The sequence below is a fragment of the Carassius auratus genome, chromosome 46 (genome assembly GCF_003368295.1).
Source record: "Carassius auratus strain Wakin chromosome 46, ASM336829v1, whole genome shotgun sequence".
In the NCBI taxonomy this organism is placed as follows: domain Eukaryota; kingdom Metazoa; phylum Chordata; class Actinopteri; order Cypriniformes; family Cyprinidae; genus Carassius; species Carassius auratus.
Window position 1 is genome coordinate 7,361,713 of NC_039288.1, and position 20,251 is coordinate 7,381,963.

The following is a 20,251-nucleotide window of genomic DNA, read 5'->3' on the forward strand; positions in this document are numbered from 1 at the left end:
CACCAACTGGCAGCAGGAAGTGAATCATTTTCAGAACGCTTTGAATTCAGCATCTTATTTTTACTTGATTTGCTTCAAACTTCATCAGAATAATGACAAAACACAGCCGAAGACAATCTGTCGTGAGGATATTTATATCTAATATAGTGTTGCCATGGCAACGTGTCAAACTTGAATGTTCTGTTCTGGTGATTTTTAGGCAGATAACTAGCTCAGATTTACATGAAACTCGAAACAGATATCAGTATTAAAGATAGCTAGACCATGGCAAAAGCTTTTTAAAGGGCGTGGAAGAGGCACTCTATAGCGCCACCTTTTGTCAAAAGTGGGGGGATTAGTTTTAGCTACAGACACCAAACTTGGTACATAAATTGTTCTTATCAAGACGGACAACTTTCTAATTCGCAGTCATAAGCTACGACCAACAGGAAGTTGGCTATTTTGACTTGAATATGGATTTTTGGGAATTTTCTTTTGTGAATTAATGCATACTCCTCCCAGGGGAAGTACACTATACACACCAAACTTTGTCTACATTAAGAAAAACCATTGAGGAACTTAAATTGCGAACGGATTTTGGTTAGCTTGAACGGTTTTGTCGTGGTGAATTTTTGAAATGACAGTAAAAAGGGAAACATTAATTGTCTTGTATGTTTAAATTGCAGCTTCCAAACACTTCAAAGCATTTTTTCATACAAAGATCAAATCATTCTGAGGAAATATGCATAGTTTCACGACTTTACAACACTGTATGGATAAAGGAAAATTAAAAAACTGTCAGACTTCTCAACTGACATGATCTCACTCTGGCCACCCTGTCTGTGTGAGGGAAGGGAGGGGGAGAGGGAGGGGGAGTGTGAGGGGGTTGGTGACTGTGACAGTGTGTGTGGACTGTAGGGAGGGGCTGTCTGGCAGAGAGAGAGAGAGAGAGAGACCTAATCATCCCTTTAATAATCAGGAAAAAAAAATCTATATTTTAAATTGTTATTGTTTTTGTTGTTGCTAATGGTGGTGTTTTTTCCTTTCATTACAGGTTAAGAAATCTCTTAGGCCTTATCCTTTTCTGACAGTTTTAGGGATTTAAAAACATCCTAAGAACCCTAATTTGTGCTGCAAATAATAATTTCAAACTCATTTGATACTGACCTATGACAACCTGTGACGTGACATGACATTTATTAATCTCATGGATGTAACAGTAAAACTCTTCAACTGACAGATAAAGCTGCAATGCAAGCAAAACTATTTCACAAATGCTTATAGGTCATTAAAATCATTACAAAACACTAATACATTATTTAAGGATTTGGTAACACTGTAAAATAATGTCTAATTTGTTAACATTAGTATATGCAATGGTAACACTTTATAATAATTGCACTCATTAGCTAAGCATTAGTAAATAGTTCATGATTATAAAGCCTTTTCCCTTAATAATAGTCATTATTAAGCAGTAATACATCCATAAATAAATTGTTCTTGGTTTAAAAGCACATATATTACAAAGGAGATTAAAGTCTCAGTTGTCTTATAAAATAAATAAATAAACACAACCCAGTTTGATTCAGAATTCAGAAATATTTATTTCAAGATGCAATAAAAGGAAACTGTACACTTGAATAGCTTTTATGCGATTCTTGAAGGATTAGCATCACCTCCTCTTGTAAGATGGTTTGAGGAATATATCTTCGAGATTGTACCGCTGCTCCCTATATGCATAGTATGCAGTCTTCTTAGGGCACCAACTCCCAGAGGGGGCACCATCCCAGTTGCTCAAAAAAACAAAAAAAAAAACATGCGCCATTCTCCCATCCGCGCTCGCGACCGCTCACACCTCATGTTTGCGGCTGAATGTTCGTAATTGATGGATGGACATCTATGCCTGGGTATAGGACATCAGCAATCCGGCACAGAGAAAAGAAAACTAAAGAAAATAAAACAGGCATCAAGTTGTCTTGACATTGGACTTTCTAGAGTCTCAAATTTAGGGCCGGTCTCTAAAGTTACATGTGCTATTGTTATACACTTTTCTAACGTCAGTAGCATTTGAAGATAATGACTTACAGTCATAAAAACAACTGTAATTGTTCATCTAGGTGACAGCTATAATGCACAATTAAATTGAATGTTTGATATTTATTACAACAAACTGTAAGTCATATGTAAATTATGCTACTTTTTCACATGGGCTCAAATGCAAATTTGAAGCTCAATAGCATTTGAGAAGAAAGACTTGCAGTCATAAAACAATTGTAATGTGTTCATATAGGTGTCAGCTACAATGCACACCTTATACATTTTTTATAAATATTAAAATAAAGTGTTACTAAAGTTATATATATTGTTCTGTGTATGTGATTTCAAAGTCTAGATTGGTCGGATTAACCCTTTAACTGCCGCATCCCTTAAAACTTGATTGTCAGAGGGTTACTGTAAATGCTTATGCCCGCTGGGCACAGTTTTCCCGATGCCACCGGGGTGGCGTTGCACTGATGGCTTGAGCCCGACATCGCTGCTTGCAGCTATATTTAGGGCCCGAGCACCGAGGTGCGAGGACCCTCTTGTATCTGCTTTGTTTTTTATTATTATTATTCTTCTTCTTCTTCTTCTCCCGAATGAATCGCATTTTTGAGGGCTTTAACATGCTCAAAAAGTCATGAAACTTTGCACACTCGTCAAACCTGGTGAAAATTTTCGTCTGATATAGGATTCAGAAGAGGGTGTGGCAAAATGGCTCGACAGCGCCACCTATACCAAGAAAATCAACAGCCTTCCAGCTATGTTTCACGTACATGCACGAAAATTGGCACACATTTGTAACACAGCAATACCTACAAAAAAGACTCTTGGAGCGAAATTCTAAACCCAACAGGAAGTCGGTTATTTTTAATATTATGAGCATATTTTGTGTAATTTTGGTCATTTCCATGTGTTGTATTTTAACGAACTCCTCCTAGAGAGTTCTTCAAATCAACACCAAATTTGGTATGCCTAATCTAAAGGCCTTTGCGATGTTAAATTGCGAAGATCCTGACTTTTCGTTGAAGGGCGTGTCCGTGGCGGCCTGGCGAATTTCGATGATTCGCCATGAAAAATGAAGTTGCTATAACTCACACATACAATGACCAATCTGCCCCAAACTTCACATGTTTGATGAGACTCCGAACCTGAACAGATTGACATGCCCATATTAAGTTATAGTCATAGCGCCACCTATTGGCAACAGGAAGTGACATATTTTACGCTGCGACGAACTACTCCTAGAAATTTTATGACATCAATGTCTTTTTTGTGGTCAGTCTAATCTAAAGGCCTGTGCGATGTTCAGTTGTGAAGATCTTGAGTTTTCGTTAAAAGGCTTGTTCATGGCGCCGCGACGAAGTTCGATGTCTCGCCATGCGAATAAAAGATGTTATAACTCAGGCATAAGATGTCCGATCTACCCCAAACTTCACATGTGTGATAAGAGTCCTGGCCTGAACAGATCTTCAGGCCAATATTCCACCGGGTGTGGCAGAATGGCTCTATAGCGCCACCTATACACTTTCAACGGAGTGCGCCTCGAGCTATGTTTCACGTACATGTACAAAAATTGGTACACACATGTAACACTCCAATACCTACAAAAAAGTCTCTTGGTACGAAATCCGGATCCCAACAGGAAGTCGGTTATTTTGAATTTTCCCTTCAAAATTGCTGTTGTTTTTGCCATTTTCAGGGGTTGTACTTTAACGAACTCCTCCTAGAGATTTATTCAGATCAACACCAAACTTGGTCAGTGTAATCTAAAGCCCTTTGCGATAATAAATTGCGAAGGACTTGAGGTTTCGTTAAAGGGCGGGTCCATGGCGGCCTGACAAATTTCGATGTTTCGCCATGAAAAAGGAAGTTGCTGTAACTCAGACATACAATGTCCAATCTGCCCCAAACTTCACATGTTGGATAAGACTCTTGACCTGAACAGATCTACATGCCAATATTCAGTTATAGTCATAGCGCCACCTATTGGCAACAGGAAGTTACATATTTTACACTGCGACAAACTACTCCTAGAAATTTTATGACATCAATGTCTTTTTTGTGGTCAGTCTAATCTAAAGACCTGTGTGATGTTTAGTTGTGAAGATCTTGAGTTTTTGTTAAAAGGTGTGTCCATGGCGCCGTGATGAAGTTCAATGTCTCGCCATGGGAATAAAAGATGTTATAACTCAGGCATAAAATGTCCGATCTTGCCCAAACTTCACTTGTGTGATAAGGGTCCTGGCCTGGACAGATCTGAAGGCCAATATTCCATCGAGTGTGGCAAAATGGCTCAATAGCGCCACCTATACACTTTCAACGGAGTGCGTATACACTTTAAACGGAGTGCGCCTTGAGCTATGTTTCACGTACATGTACAAAAATCGGTACACATATGTAACACACCAATATCTACGAAAAAGTCTCTTGGTACGAAGTCCGAATCCCAACAGGAAGTCAGTTATTTGGAATATTCTCTGCAAAATTAGTGTTGTTTTGGCCATTTTCAGGGGTTGTACTTTAACGAACTCCTCCTAGATATTTATTCAGATCAACACCAAACTTGGTCAGTGTAATCTAAAGCCTTTTGCGATCTTAAATTGCGAAGATCTTGAGGTTTCGTTAAAGGGCGTGTCCATGGCGGCCTGACAAATTTCATTGTTTCGCCATGAAATAGGATGTTGTTGTAACTCAGGCATAAAATGTCCAATCCTCCCCAAACCTCACATGTTCGATAAAAGTCCTGCCCTGAACACATCTGAAGGCAAATATTCCATTATAATGATAGCGCCACCTGCTGGCAACAGGAAGATTGGCACATATATTGAATAAACATTGATATATTCTACTTATATTTATGAGTTTAAACGCATATTTCTCACCGTTCACCTATTAACTAAAGCCACTCGCTGCCGGTGAGCCCGGGTGCGAGGGCCCGTTCATCGCTGCTTGCAGCTTTAATTAGGGCTCAAGCCTGGAGGGCGAGAGCCCTATTGTTTTCCTTAGGATTATTTTTTTTTTTTTTTTTTTTTTTTTTATTCTTCTAATTTTTTTCTAAGGTTTCGGGGGCTTTTGGGGTCCTTAACATGCTCAAAAACTCTTGAAAATTGGCACACACCTTGGAACCTGCGGCCATTAGGGCCGGGCAGAGTCTGATACACGGGCGTGGCACAGGGGCTCTACAGCGCCCCCTGTAGTACCGAGGGCCATATATCATGCATACTTGCACGTATACATATGAAACTTGGTACATATATATAACTCATCAAACCAAACAACTTTCACACTGCATGTCATAAGCTCCGCCCAACAGGAAGTTGGCTATTTAGGGTTTTATGAAAAACACATGCTCTGGAATTTGATATACTCCTCTGAGGAACTCCACCCGTTCACCACAAAACTCGGTGAACATGATCTCAAGACATTGGGGATGCTAAATTGCGAAGAGATTTTTGATATCTCGAACGGTTTGCCCGTGGCGAGGCGTTGAAATTATGGCGAGAAATGAGAAACAGGAAATGTATAATAACATCCACATACATTTGCTGAATTTGATCAAACTTAATTGGTTTGTTCGTTGTATGATACCGATCGTATATATGTGACTTTTAGGAGTCAAAGTTATAGCGCCACCAACTGGCAGCAGGAAGTGAATCATTTTCAGAACGCTTTGAATTCAGCATCTTATTTTTACTTGATTTGCTTCAAACTTCATCAGAATAATGACAAAACACAGCCGAAGACAATCTGTCGTGAGGATATTTATATCTAATATAGTGTTGCCATGGCAACGTGTCAAACTTGAATGTTCTGTTCTGGTGATTTTTAGGCAGATAACTAGCTCAGATTTACATGAAACTCGAAACAGATATCAGTATTAAAGATAGCTAGACCATGGCAAAAGCTTTTTAAAGGGCGTGGAAGAGGCACTCTATAGCGCCACCTTTTGTCAAAAGTGGGGGGATTAGTTTTAGCTACAGACACCAAACTTGGTACATAAATTGTTCTTATCAAGACGGACAACTTTCTAATTCGCAGTCATAAGCTACGACCAACAGGAAGTTGGCTATTTTGACTTGAATATGGATTTTTGGGAATTTTCTTTTGTGAATTAATGCATACTCCTCCCAGGGGAAGTACACTATACACACCAAACTTTGTCTACATTAAGAAAAACCATTGAGGAACTTAAATTGCGAACGGATTTTGGTTAGCTTGAACGGTTTTGTCGTGGTGAATTTTTGAAATGACAGTAAAAAGGGAAACATTAATTGTCTTGTATGTTTAAATTGCAGCTTCCAAACACTTCAAAGCATTTTTTCATACAAAGATCAAATCATTCTGAGGAAATATGCATAGTTTCACGACTTTACAACACTGTATGGATAAAGGAAAATTAAAAAACTGTCAGACTTCTCAACTGACATGATCTCACTCTGGCCACCCTGTCTGTGTGAGGGAAGGGAGGGGGAGAGGGAGGGGGAGTGTGAGGGGGTTGGTGACTGTGACAGTGTGTGTGGACTGTAGGGAGGGGCTGTCTGGCAGAGAGAGAGAGAGAGAGAGACCTAATCATCCCTTTAATAATCAGGAAAAAAAAATCTATATTTTAAATTGTTATTGTTTTTGTTGTTGCTAATGGTGGTGTTTTTTCCTTTCATTACAGGTTAAGAAATCTCTTAGGCCTTATCCTTTTCTGACAGTTTTAGGGATTTAAAAACATCCTAAGAACCCTAATTTGTGCTGCAAATAATAATTTCAAACTCATTTGATACTGACCTATGACAACCTGTGACGTGACATGACATTTATTAATCTCATGGATGTAACAGTAAAACTCTTCAACTGACAGATAAAGCTGCAATGCAAGCAAAACTATTTCACAAATGCTTATAGGTCATTAAAATCATTACAAAACACTAATACATTATTTAAGGATTTGGTAACACTGTAAAATAATGTCTAATTTGTTAACATTAGTATATGCAATGGTAACACTTTATAATAATTGCACTCATTAGCTAAGCATTAGTAAATAGTTCATGATTATAAAGCCTTTTCCCTTAATAATAGTCATTATTAAGCAGTAATACATCCATAAATAAATTGTTCTTGGTTTAAAAGCACATATATTACAAAGGAGATTAAAGTCTCAGTTGTCTTATAAAATAAATAAATAAACACAACCCAGTTTGATTCAGAATTCAGAAATATTTATTTCAAGATGCAATAAAAGGAAACTGTACACTTGAATAGCTTTTATGCGATTCTTGAAGGATTAGCATCACCTCCTCTTGTAAGATGGTTTGAGGAATATATCTTCGAGATTGTACCGCTGCTCCCTATATGCATAGTATGCAGTCTTCTTAGGGCACCAACTCCCAGAGGGGGCACCATCCCAGTTGCTCAAAAAAACAAAAAAAAAAACATGCGCCATTCTCCCATCCGCGCTCGCGACCGCTCACACCTCATGTTTGCGGCTGAATGTTCGTAATTGATGGATGGACATCTATGCCTGGGTATAGGACATCAGCAATCCGGCACAGAGAAAAGAAAACTAAAGAAAATAAAACAGGCATCAAGTTGTCTTGACATTGGACTTTCTAGAGTCTCAAATTTAGGGCCGGTCTCTAAAGTTACATGTGCTATTGTTATACACTTTTCTAACGTCAGTAGCATTTGAAGATAATGACTTACAGTCATAAAAACAACTGTAATTGTTCATCTAGGTGACAGCTATAATGCACAATTAAATTGAATGTTTGATATTTATTACAACAAACTGTAAGTCATATGTAAATTATGCTACTTTTTCACATGGGCTCAAATGCAAATTTGAAGCTCAATAGCATTTGAGAAGAAAGACTTGCAGTCATAAAACAATTGTAATGTGTTCATATAGGTGTCAGCTACAATGCACACCTTATACATTTTTTATAAATATTAAAATAAAGTGTTACTAAAGTTATATATATTGTTCTGTGTATGTGATTTCAAAGTCTAGATTGGTCGGATTAACCCTTTAACTGCCGCATCCCTTAAAACTTGATTGTCAGAGGGTTACTGTAAATGCTTATGCCCGCTGGGCACAGTTTTCCCGATGCCACCGGGGGTGGCGTTGCACTGATGGCTTGAGCCCGACATCGCTGCTTGCAGCTATATTTATTATTATTATTCTTCTTCTTCTTCTCCCGAATGAATCGCATTTTTGAGGGCTTTAACATGCTCAAAAAGTCATGAAACTTTGCACACGCGTCAAACCTGGTGAAAATTTTCGTCTGATATAGGATTCAGAAGAGGGTGTGGCAAAATGGCTCGACAGCGCCACCTATACCAAGAAAATCAACAGCCTTCCAGCTATGTTTCACATACATGCACGGAAATTGGCACACATATGTAACACACCAATACCTACAAAAAAGACTCTTGGAGCGAAATTCTAAACCCAACAGGAAGTCGGTTATTTTTAATATTATGAGCATATTTTGTGTAATTTTGGTCATTTCCATGTGTTGTATTTTAACGAACTCCTCCTAGAGAGTTCTTCAAATCAACACCAAATTTGGTATGCCTAATCTAAAGGCCTTTGCGATGTTAAATTGCGAAGATCTTGAGTTTTCGTTGAAGGGCGTGTCCGTGGCGGCCTGGCGAATTTCGATGATTCGCCATGAAAAATGAAGTTGCTATAACTCACACATACAATGTCCAATCTGCCCCAAACTTCACATGTTTGATGAGACTCCGAACCTGAACAGATTGACATGCCCATATTCAGTTATAGTCATAGCGCCACCTATTGGCAACAGGAAGTGACATATTTTACGCTGCGACGAACTACTCCTAGAAATTTTATGACATCAATGTCTTTTTTGTGGTCAGTCTAATCTAAAGGCCTGTGCGATGTTCAGTTGTGAAGATCTTGAGTTTTCGTTACAAGGCTTGTTCATGGCGCCGCGACGAAGTTCGATGTCTCGCCATGGGAATAAAAGATGTTATAACTCAGGCATAAAATGTCCGATCTTCCCCAAACTTCACATGTGTGATAAGAGTCCTGGCCTGAACAGATCTGCAGGCCAATATTCCACCGGGTGTGGCAGAATGGCTCGATAGCGCCACCTATAAACTTTCAACGGAGTGCGCCTCGAGCTATGTTTCACGTACATGTACAAAAATTGGTACACACATGTAACTCACCAATATCTACAAAAAAGTCTCTTGGTACGAAATCCGGATCCCAACAGGAAGTCGGTTATTTTGAATTTTCCCTTCAGAATTGGTGTTGCTTTTGCCATTTTCAGGGGTTGTACTTTAACGAACTCCTCCTAGAGATTTATTGAGATCAACACCAAACTTGGTCAGTGTAATCTAAAGCCATTTGCGATGTTAAATTGCGAAGCACTTGAGGTTTCGTTAAAGGGCGTGTCCATGGCGGCCTGACAAATTTCGATATTTCACCATGAAAAAGGAAGTTGCTGTAACTCAGACATACAATGTGCAATCTGCCCCAAACTTCACATGTTGGATGAGACTCTTAACCTGAACAGATCTACATGCCCATATTCAGTTATAGTCATAGCGCCACCTATTGGCAACAGGAAGTGACATATTTTTACACTGTGACAGACTATTTCTAGAAATTTTATGACATCAATGTCTTTTTTGTGGTCAGTCTAATCTAAAGACCTGTGTGATGTTTAGTTGTGAAGATCTTGAGTTTTTGTTAAAAGGCGTGTCCATGGCGCCGTGACGAAGTTCGATGTCTCGTCATGGGAATAAAAGATGTTATAACTCAGGCATAAAGTGTCCGATCTTACCCAAACTTCACATGTGTGATAAGGGTCCTGGCCTGAACAGATCTGAAGGCCAATATTCCATCGGGTGTGGCAAAATGGCTCGATAGCGCCACCTATAAACTTTCAACGGAGTGCATATGCACATTTAATGGAGTGCACCTCAAGCTATTTTTCACGTACATGTACAAAAATCGGTACACACATGTAACACACCAATACCTACAAAAAAGTCCCATGTTACGAAATCCGAATCCCATCGGGAAGTCGGTTATTTAGAATTTTATCTGCAAAATTGGCGTTGTTTTTGCCATTTTCAGGGTTTGTACTTTAACAAACTACTCCTAGAGATATATTCAGATCAACACCAAACTTGGTCAGTTAAATCTAAAGGCGTTTGCGATGTTAAATTGCGAAGATTTTGAGGTTTCGTTAAAGGGCGTGTCCATGGCGGCCTGACAAAATTCGATGTTTCGCCATGAAAAAGGAAGTTGCTGTTACTCAGACTTACAATGTCCAATCTGCCCCAAACTTCACATGTTAGATAAGACTTCTGCCGTTAACAGATCTACATGCCCATATTCAGTTATAGTCATAGCGCCACCTGCTGGCAACAGGAAGTGACATGATGTATGCTGTGACAAACTACTCCTAGAATTTTTTTGAGATTAATGTATTTTTTGTAGTCAGTCTAATCTAAAGGCCTGTGCAATGTTAACTTGTGGAGATCTTGAGTTTTTGTTAAAGGGCATGTCCATGGCGTCATGACAAATTTTGATGTCTCGCCACAGCAAGAGAAGTTGTTGTAACTCAGGCATAATTTGTTCGATCTTCCCCAAACTTCACATGTTCGATAAGAGTCCTGCCTTGAACACATCTGAAAGGGCAATATTCCATTATAATGATAGCGCCACCTACTGGCAGTCGGAAGATTGTCATATATATGGAATAAACATTAATATATTCTACTTATATATATGGGTTTAATTGCATATTTCTCACCGTACACCTTTACACTGAAGCCACTCGCTGCCGGTGAGCCCGGGTGCGAGGGCCCGTTCATCGCTGCTTGCAGCTTTAATCATTTAATTGTATTTATTTCTGAAGGAATGTAATTTACAGACTAGTTTAGTAAATGTATATAGAGAAACTGAGAAAAAATAATAATAATTGTAGCGATGCAGCAATAACACTTTTTTCAATACTGGGTATAGAAACCAAAGGAATAAATCATATTCATAAATCTTGTAACAGAAATGAACCAATATCAATATCGGTGCACCCCTAAATAATTGCAAATTCTTACTTCCAGAAGACTTCAGAGGGGCTTTGTGTGACATTAGTTTTGTTCTGTAGAGAAAACAAAGACATATTTGATTAATCTGGATGATAATGTAGATAATAATCAGTTGTTTAAAATTCAATGTAAACCTACTAGGAGACAAGTGAGACTTACTTGACAAAAGGGAATGTTATGAAGAGCATCACATGACCAGGGCAGAGGACTCTGGAAAGAACTGCCCAGGTAGTAGAATGTCCAAGCGATAATGACATTATAATAGAGACATACAAGAATGGACACACACAACATCCCTATACCAATCCCTGCAACGAGACCAGGACAACACAGTCATTTCCACATGTTTAGCCCTGTATTTAATTACTGATTATTACAAAATAAGAGGACAATAAATTTTTACTTTTTATGCAAAGTGGAGCTACGAGACTTTGAATAATGAATATATCTCAAAACCAAATTTAGATAAATCACAGCCCAATTTACAAATCATGATTAAGCCACTGAATTGATGAATTACATGTATATTGCAACCTTTGAGGAGGGGACAGCACTTCCAGACGGTGATGGGACCTGCGGCTCCATACTGGCCCAGGCTGAGCTCCATGAGGAAGAGAGGCATTCCCGTGAAGAAGAGCATGATGAAGTATGGGATGAGAAAAACACCTGCAACCAGTCAAGATTCAAGACTTCATAAACTCATAAACTTGTTTTATGCCTATATATATACACTTTTATTACTTTTGTTAATATTTATTGGTGTATTTTTAACCAACAGTAAACAATACAGAAAGCGATGGAATGAGGAGGTTGGATTTCAAAAATATGGGTTAAATTCAAAGTTCACCCGCATAAGCACCACAGCTCAACAAGTTAAAGCATGTGCATGAAACCACTAAATCACAACCCCAAATTATGTCATTTGTGCCAGTGACTCCACATTCCTAACATCACAGGCATTTGTTGATGAGATTTTTCCCATCTTTGTATTATTCACACATTTCACATCAAATAAAGTCTACTAAAACCATAAAATAACAATGTTACAAATAGAATATATATTGCAAATCCTTCTGTATTTCAAGTATCTGGAATTCAAGTCTGGATTTAACTAATCATTTCATGAACGGAACTGAATCAACAGTGTGTGTTTCTGTGTGTATGCATATTTTGGTGTGTAATATGTAAGAGAAAGGGAGCGATTTCAGTATACACTTTCACATACCACCGGCTCTCATTGGTTTCAATTCTGGTATTTAGCTTGGTTCAGAGTTGACCTTTCAAAGTGTTGTTTGCCAATCCATGAAATTAGTCCTGTTTGTTTTTTTGTTTTTTTCTTTGTCTCTCATTTTTAAGAATAAACTATTTTAACATGAAACATAATACATTGAATCTCGTTTAAAGGATCCCGTTCTTCGTGATCCCATGTTTTAAACTTTAGTTTGTGTGTAATGTTGTTGTTAGAGTATAAATAATATCTGTAAAATTCCAAAGCTCAAAGTTCAATGCCAAGCGAGATATTTTATTTAACAGAATTCGCCTACAAAAAACGACCCGTTTGGACTACATCCCTCTAGTTCCTGCAGTAATGACGTAACTAAAACAGTTTTTTGACTAACCTCCGCCCACATGAATACACAAAAAGGGGGACGTGGCCTTGTTGCGCTCCGATGGAGAAGAGGAAGAGTTGTGTTTGTGTTTGTCGCCATGTGTGGTCGAAACGCTGTTATTTTCATCTTTGTCCAATCATCTTTGTTTGGGCTTCCCAGGGACGCTGTACTTGGAGATTAATGGTTACAATTTATGTTTAACTCGGTTCCCGAAAATTATAATCCACATGTAAAACTATGTGCAGCACATTTTGTTGAGGACAGCTTCCTCAATCTCAATCAGTTTAATGCCGGATTCGCACAAAGATTATTCTTGAAAGATGGAGCAGTTCCCTCTTTGTCTGGAGAAGGCGTTGTTTATGAACCACTACCGGTAAGTGTATTTTATTATTTAAGTTTGTGCTTTTAACAGTTTCTGTAACTTATTACACAAAGGGCAATGCTGTTTAGCTTTGTTAACTAGATGTTAGGGCTGTGCAAAAAAATAGAATGCGATTTTCATGTGCATCTCGTCAGTAAAAATGCTCCTGTGAAAAGTAAATCTCCAGCACGTGCGTTCTTTTATGGTCTATGGTTCAGATCAGGATTGCCAGGTTTTCAAAACAAATCCTGCCCAGTTGCTTCTCAAAACTAATCCAAAACTAGCTCAATCGCGTTTCCAGGAGGGCAGTGTGCGCTAAGCTGGTGTCGAATCACAACACAGGAACCGCTGGCACAATCAGAACTCGCTACGTATTTCTGGAGGAGGGGCTTCATAGAACAAGGAAGTCATCAGCCCGTTTTTATGACAGTGAAAACAGTGGTATACAAATAGGTGAATTTGTTTAAAAATACTGTGGGTTTTTTTACACGCAAAACATGAAAACATGTTATATTGCACACTGTAAACACAATCAAAGCTTCAGAAAAGCACGAAAAACAGGACCTTTAAGTCCAGCTCAAGGAAATGTGCTTTTCTACCCTCCAACAATCCATGAACAGGTCTCTTCATTTGTATAACCATCTTTACATTGCAAATTTCTTCCTTTTTTTTGGGCCTTCATGGTCTGGGCTAATTTGTTTCAGTGGTTTAAAGAGGAATGTGCCCTCCTCCCTATTACAGGGAAAGGTTTTTGGTTTTGGTTGGTTGGACAAAGTGCAGGATTTCAGCTTAGGGAGACCAAACATCCAGTTTTACACATGAAAGACCCATTTACACAGGAAGTTCATAAAATCGCTTATTTTTTTTCTCAAATCTTATATAAAGTAACTTAAACAACACTCGCACTCTTTTTGCTACTGTTGACACACTTCTTTCTGGGACTTTTCAAAAATTCAAGACAGCGCTCATTAAGATGGTCAGAGGCCAATGGGCGAATTTAGCTAGGATGCCGAGGTCTCACCTCTACTCTTTTCGAAAGACATCCTGGGATTTTTACTGATCACAGAGAGTCAAGACCTCGGTCTAACGTCTCATCCGAAGGACAGTGCTTGTTGACAGTATAGTGTCCCCATCACTACACTGGGGCGCTAAGACCCACACAGACGACAGGGTGAGCACCCCCTGCTGGGCTCACTAGCACCTCTTCCAGCAGCAACCTAGTTTTCCCTGGAGGTCTCCCATGCAGGTACTGACCAGGCTCAGACCTGCTTAGCTTCAGTAGGAAACCAGTCTTGGGCTCCAGGGTGATATGGCTGCCGGCCAAATTATCAGTGCTGGTACTACTAGATCTTATTGCTGCGTTTGACACTTTCGATCATAACATACTTCTACAGAGACTGGAAAACTGGGTCGGGCTTTCTGGGATTGTATTCAAATGGTTCAGGTCATGTTTAGAAGGGAGAGGTTATTATGTGAATATAAGAGAGCATTGGTCTAAGTGGACGCCCATGATACGCAGAGTCCCACAAGGCTCAATTCCTGCACCGCTCTTGTTTAGCCTGTTTATGAAACAAATTGCTCATCACAGCTTTGCTGATGACACCCAGAATTACCTAGCCTTATCACATAATGTCTACAGCCCCATTGACGCCCTCTGCCAATGCACTGATGAAATGAACAGTTGGATGTGCCAGAACTTTCGTCAGTTAAATAAGGAGAAAACTGAAGTCATTGCATTTGGAAAAGAAAATTCTCAAGATGAATGCATACCTTGACTCTAGGGGTCTAACACCTAAAAATCAAGTCAAAAATCAGTAGTCATGTCAAAGCAGTAACTAAATCAGCATACTATCATCTTAAACACATTGCAAGAATTAGATGTTTTGTTTACAGCCAAAACTTGGAGAAACTTGTTCATGCCTTCATCACCAGTAGGGTGGACTATTGTAATGGGTTCCTCACCGGCCTTTACAAAAAGACCATTCGACAGCTGCAGCTCATCCAGAACGCTGCTGTCAGGATCCTGAGTAGAACCAGAAAATCTGAACATATCACACCAGTCCTCAGGTCCTTAGAGCTTTCAGTAATTTAAAGATTTTAAAGTACTTTTAATTATTTATAAATCACTTAATGGCCTAGGACCTAAATACATAGCAGATATGTTCACTTAATATAAAGCTAACAGAGTACTCCGATCATTAGGATCGAATCAGTTAGAAATACCTAGGGTTCACACAAAACAAGGGGAGTCTGCTTTTATGTTGTTATGCTGCAGGCAGTTGGAATCTGCTTTTTTTCCAAAACATTTTGGCCCTCATGCAAAACTCCTGATTGTCTGGATTCCTATAAAAATGACTGAATTTTACTGAAAAAGTGTACATGTGACCATTGCTTTACAAAATAACTTGTGTTCTACAACTCAAGCGTGGATCATACATTTTGTGCATCCTAACAGATTTGCTTTCAAATTTACTGTACTGTCACTCACCTCCTCCATTTCGGTAGCAGAGGTAGGGGAACCTCCAAACATTTCCCAGTCCAACACAGTAGCCAATACAGGAGAGCAGAAATTCATATTTGCCACCCCACTGTTCTCTGGGAGGCTGAGCAGGAGGAGCTGGTGCAGAGGATGGAGACTGGTGCTCAGTTTGAGTCTGGGACACGGGACTGATGCCATCATGAGAGGACACAACACCGTTCTGCTGTGCTGGATTCTGTCAAGAAGATCATTTCAAACGTATGATCTCTGATCTAACACAACCACATAACAGATCAACAGCACACCTCTTTGTCATCCAGAATATATAGAACTAAAATTAAAAACTAAAATGTGATGTCAAAATGAACACTGCTACCTATCTGCCCTTAAAACCTTTAAACTTCTAGCTTTTAAAACTACTTCAACATGGTTTTATTAACACCAAATTTCGCCTAGGGTTTTTTAAATATATTTTACATTATTTGTCTTCTCATCTGTACTACTACTATGCAGTCCAAATTGAGGAACTAATGGTCAGTTTGGTCAGTGTAGTGTGTCTCCAAGTGAACCAAAAGGGAAGTAACTTGATTGCTAAAGGGACATGGATGACACGCTACTGAAAAAATGCGCACAATGACATCATTTGCATGCATTTTTCACCATATAAATATTAATAATATTATCAAAAATATTCATAATAATTATTAGTTTTTTTATGGTTGCCTATAATTCTGACAAAATGCATGCTTACATTAAATTATGTAAGCGACTCCTAAAGGTATGGTATATACAAAAAATGAACAGGAGTCCGTCCGTCCCCATTCACTTATTGTATGGAAAGAATATGCAATATAAGGGTGACTGAAACAACAACCTCAAAAACATTTTATGAACCTAATGGGGATGAATAAATAATGTCAGAATTGTCATTTTTGGATGAAGTACTGCTTAACTCATATTTAATAATACAAACTAATATTTAATTTATATATAAGCTACAACACAAGAGAGTTTTGAAACGCAGCCATGGACAGGAATGAGGACAGACGGGTAGTGTTACCTCGACAGACCTGCAAGCCAACAAGTGTTCAAACGACTCCAAATTCCTTTCGAAACTCAAATAACATCAAAACATGAAAATGTTCTCGTTTTAAATAAGTATGTGTGTATTTGAAGTACCTCTCTAGTAGGATCAGTGCTCACAGTCACACCGCTTCCAGGTGCGTTTCTCGTCTCCTCACTCTGCATCTCCTCAGCGCTTTTCTTCGGATGCTCGCTACATTGTTCACTTAATGGTTTCATCGCAAATCCTGGCTGACTTTTAAAACAGACTGTAATTTTTTAGATACCTTAGAATAAAACAGAGTAACCTTGAATAAAAAGCGCAGGTGGACTCCGATGATCCATGTTGGTTGGGGGAGGGAGAAACTGTCGATGAAGGGAGGCGCCGGTGTGTGTGTGTGTGTGTGTGTGTGTGTGTGTTCGGCACAGTGCTCACCTTCCTGCAGGTAAACTCGTAATATCCCTCTTAAGAACACTACTGGTAATTCCCCTTCTCCGTCATTTTAATATTAATCAGTAATTACTGTCACTTTCTTTGTTGACAAGTTTGCTTCAATATATGGTATGATAATGTGTCTCAGATATAACAACATATTTGAAAGCATTATTTTCGTAGGACAAAAACAAAAAACCGTCGATTGTCAGCTTTCAAACATCTCACTCTACGAAGGAATTGGTCTCGATGCAACAGGAAGCCATTTCACCAAGTTCACTCCAACAGCAGGAAACGGCAGTCTGTGATGGCATGAGTCAACAACAAACGCAAAAAAATGTTTTTTATATATTTATATTGGGAATAAACCTAAATAGTTCTATTCAGTTAATATAAATATCGAATTAATATCTAATATATATTCAGTTAATATAAATATCCTATATATATATATATATATATATATATTCTAATTCTAAAATTCTAATTCTAATTCTGACTACCGCGAGCATGAGAACGCTTTGATGATGATAGTGTTTGCCACAAAAATGCACAATTCCAAGTTTGGAACAGTTCAGATAAAAAAATAGTGGGGCAATCTTGGCCTGATGGTTAGAGAGTCAGACTTGCAACACAAAGGTTGTGTGTTTGAGTCTCAGGTCCAGCCGGAACTGTCGTGGAGGGAGTGAATAACCAGCACTATGCAATAGTAATTATTCAAGTCACTCCCCATATGATGACGTATAGTAATTTCATAACATAGCAATGGAAATAAATATTAATATTGTATAACCTATTATATAATTAAATTAATATAAAATAAAAATATGTCTTTATTATATATATCTTGCAGTTTAAATATTATTATTAAACTTTTAATTTGCCTCTGAGTCTGTGATTACAAGATGGGTAACATACTGTAACAGCCACTATCCACCAGAGTTATTTTTGTCTACGTGATGTATTTAATGTGGGGGGCGGTTTGGGTGGTGCAGAGGCTTGGGCCCGTCATTGCTGCTTGCAGCTATATTCTTTTTCACGATATTGAAATGAGAGCTTAGGATGACTTGTAAAACCAAACCAGAAGTTCTTATATGAAATAAGCAGAATTGGTTTCCAATCAAACTGCATTTATTTAAACTGTAAGTGGCCAATCATACTGAATTTTAGGATGTATGTGAACACTCTTAAAAATTAAGGTTCTTTATTTCCATTAATGGTTCCATGAAGAAACTTTAACATCCAAGGAACCTTACCATTGCACAAAAGGTTATTTATAGTGGGAATGGATGCTTTAGATTTTTAAAATGTTCTTCACATTTAAAAAATGGTCCTTTTAAGAAATGTTTACTAAAAGGCACTTTGGAAAACCCAAAATAGTTCTTCTATGGCATCAATGCAAAAACTCCCTTTTGAAAATGTTATTTTTAAGAGTATAGGATTTTTTATTTCTGTTGTGTTATATCTTTGAAATAGGGGGCTAGACTGACCCTGTTTTTCAAAGTGGAAGATAGCCTGATACCATGTCCACATTAGTTATGTTTTAATAATGAGAAGTATATTAAGTTGGGTCTTATCTTATCAACTATAAAGTGTTCATTTAGCTGTCAGGTGTCACACAGTCAGTCACATGTTTAATTTTTTTGATATTTATTAAAATAAACTATAAAGTCATGTGTAAATATTGTTATGCATTTCACTGCCGAATGGGCTCAAACACAAAATAAACCATCATTTAAAGCTCAGTAACATTTGAAGAGAATGATTTACAGTCAAAAATCCAACTATAAAGTGTTCATGTAGGTGTCAGGTGTCACAGAGTCAGTCACATGCTCCACATCAGCTCCACCCACATGTTCTCAATCATCTGAATACTCTCCTGCAGCAGCTAATCAAGGGCTCCTGTTGCTCTTTTCCGGACTACTCACCCGACTTCCTACCTGTGCTACTTACCTGTTGGTGTCCAGTCTTCTGTCCACTTCAGCCTGCATTCATCCCATTCTCGCTACCTGCACATGTGGAAAGAAAGGTCTGTTATCACCAGTTAAGTTTGCATTACTACTCTTTAATCCCAGTTACTTACCTGATTGCATTACTTTTGTGTCTGTACAATAAATACCTGTTTCGGAAGATAATCTGTCTGTGCTTCTCTTCTGCTGTGACATTAGGTATGATGCACACCTTTCAGAATTTTACAGTCAAATCATATGTAAATACTGACAGCATTCTATCCAAACGCATAGGATGAATGATTGAATTATTTATTTTTTCCATATTTATTTATTTTATGTTCCGTATCTATTAGCTTTGATGTGGTCCCGAATGAGTAGGGATGTCACGATTCTCCAAATCCTCGATTCGATTGCATTTTCGATTCTAAGGTCACGGTTCGATTCGATTCTCGATTTTTACATTTATTCTCTTTAAAGCACAGATTGTCATTTTTCAAACTAGACTTTTATGTAATATAATATCTGACCTTTGTTTGCAATGTACCACATTACACTGTCAAATTTTAAACTTTTATTAACAACATAATGTAACAATAACTTATATCTTTAGTCAATTGAAAACTTAAAATAAACTGCCATCCAGTTTCTCTTTTGTAAGTGCAGTCTTCTTCACAAAAGATGACATTCAAGTTCATAACAAAACAAACAAAAACAATAAAAAATGACTAAACTAACCTTCAAATATTACGATGTATCTATTTAAAAGATTAAAGATAAAACACTTGTTAAACACTTCACTGTCATTCATTTAGATATATATATATATATATATATATATATATTATGTATGTATGTACAGTATGTGTGTGTGTGTGTGTGTGCATCATTACAGTCTGTAAAATATGTGTATCTCTTATTACAAGACTGCAATCACTAGCAATCAGAAGAATTCCAGTTAATCAAGTATCTACAAAAGATCTACTCTATAAATAATGCATTAAATTACATTAAAGACAAAAATAAATTAAACAAGCAAAAGAAATGATTACTCACATGTATCTGGTCCACTGATGAAGTCATGGGTCAAGTCAAGTGAATTATTAATCATTTTCTAACAGGCATCGAATACTGACTTTAGGAAAAGGGGAATAACCAATGACATTTGAGATAACAACTAAAACAGCAAGCCCCGCCCCACAACTGACAAAAATAAAATAGTTCGCGCGAGCAGAGGTGAGATGATCGAGCGCG

General features: G+C 38.0%; 1 protein-coding gene across 1 annotated transcript in view; it reads right to left on the reverse strand.

The window, feature by feature from the left end:
- LOC113064023 (sodium-dependent proline transporter-like) overlaps positions 1 to 17,322 on the reverse strand; it is a 28,197-nt gene extending 10,875 nt beyond the window's left edge. Inside the window, exons 1-5 of the mRNA XM_026234524.1 lie at positions 16,733 to 17,322; positions 15,563 to 15,788; positions 11,638 to 11,769; positions 11,263 to 11,411; positions 11,113 to 11,156 (exon numbers count right to left, since the gene is read on the reverse strand). Of these exons, the coding sequence (XP_026090309.1) occupies positions 11,113 to 11,156; positions 11,263 to 11,411; positions 11,638 to 11,769; positions 15,563 to 15,788; positions 16,733 to 16,855 (674 nt within the window). The 5' untranslated portion in view covers positions 16,856 to 17,322. The remainder of the gene's footprint in view (positions 1 to 11,112; positions 11,157 to 11,262; positions 11,412 to 11,637; positions 11,770 to 15,562; positions 15,789 to 16,732) is intronic.
- Positions 17,323 to 20,251: the final 2,929 nt, after the last annotated feature.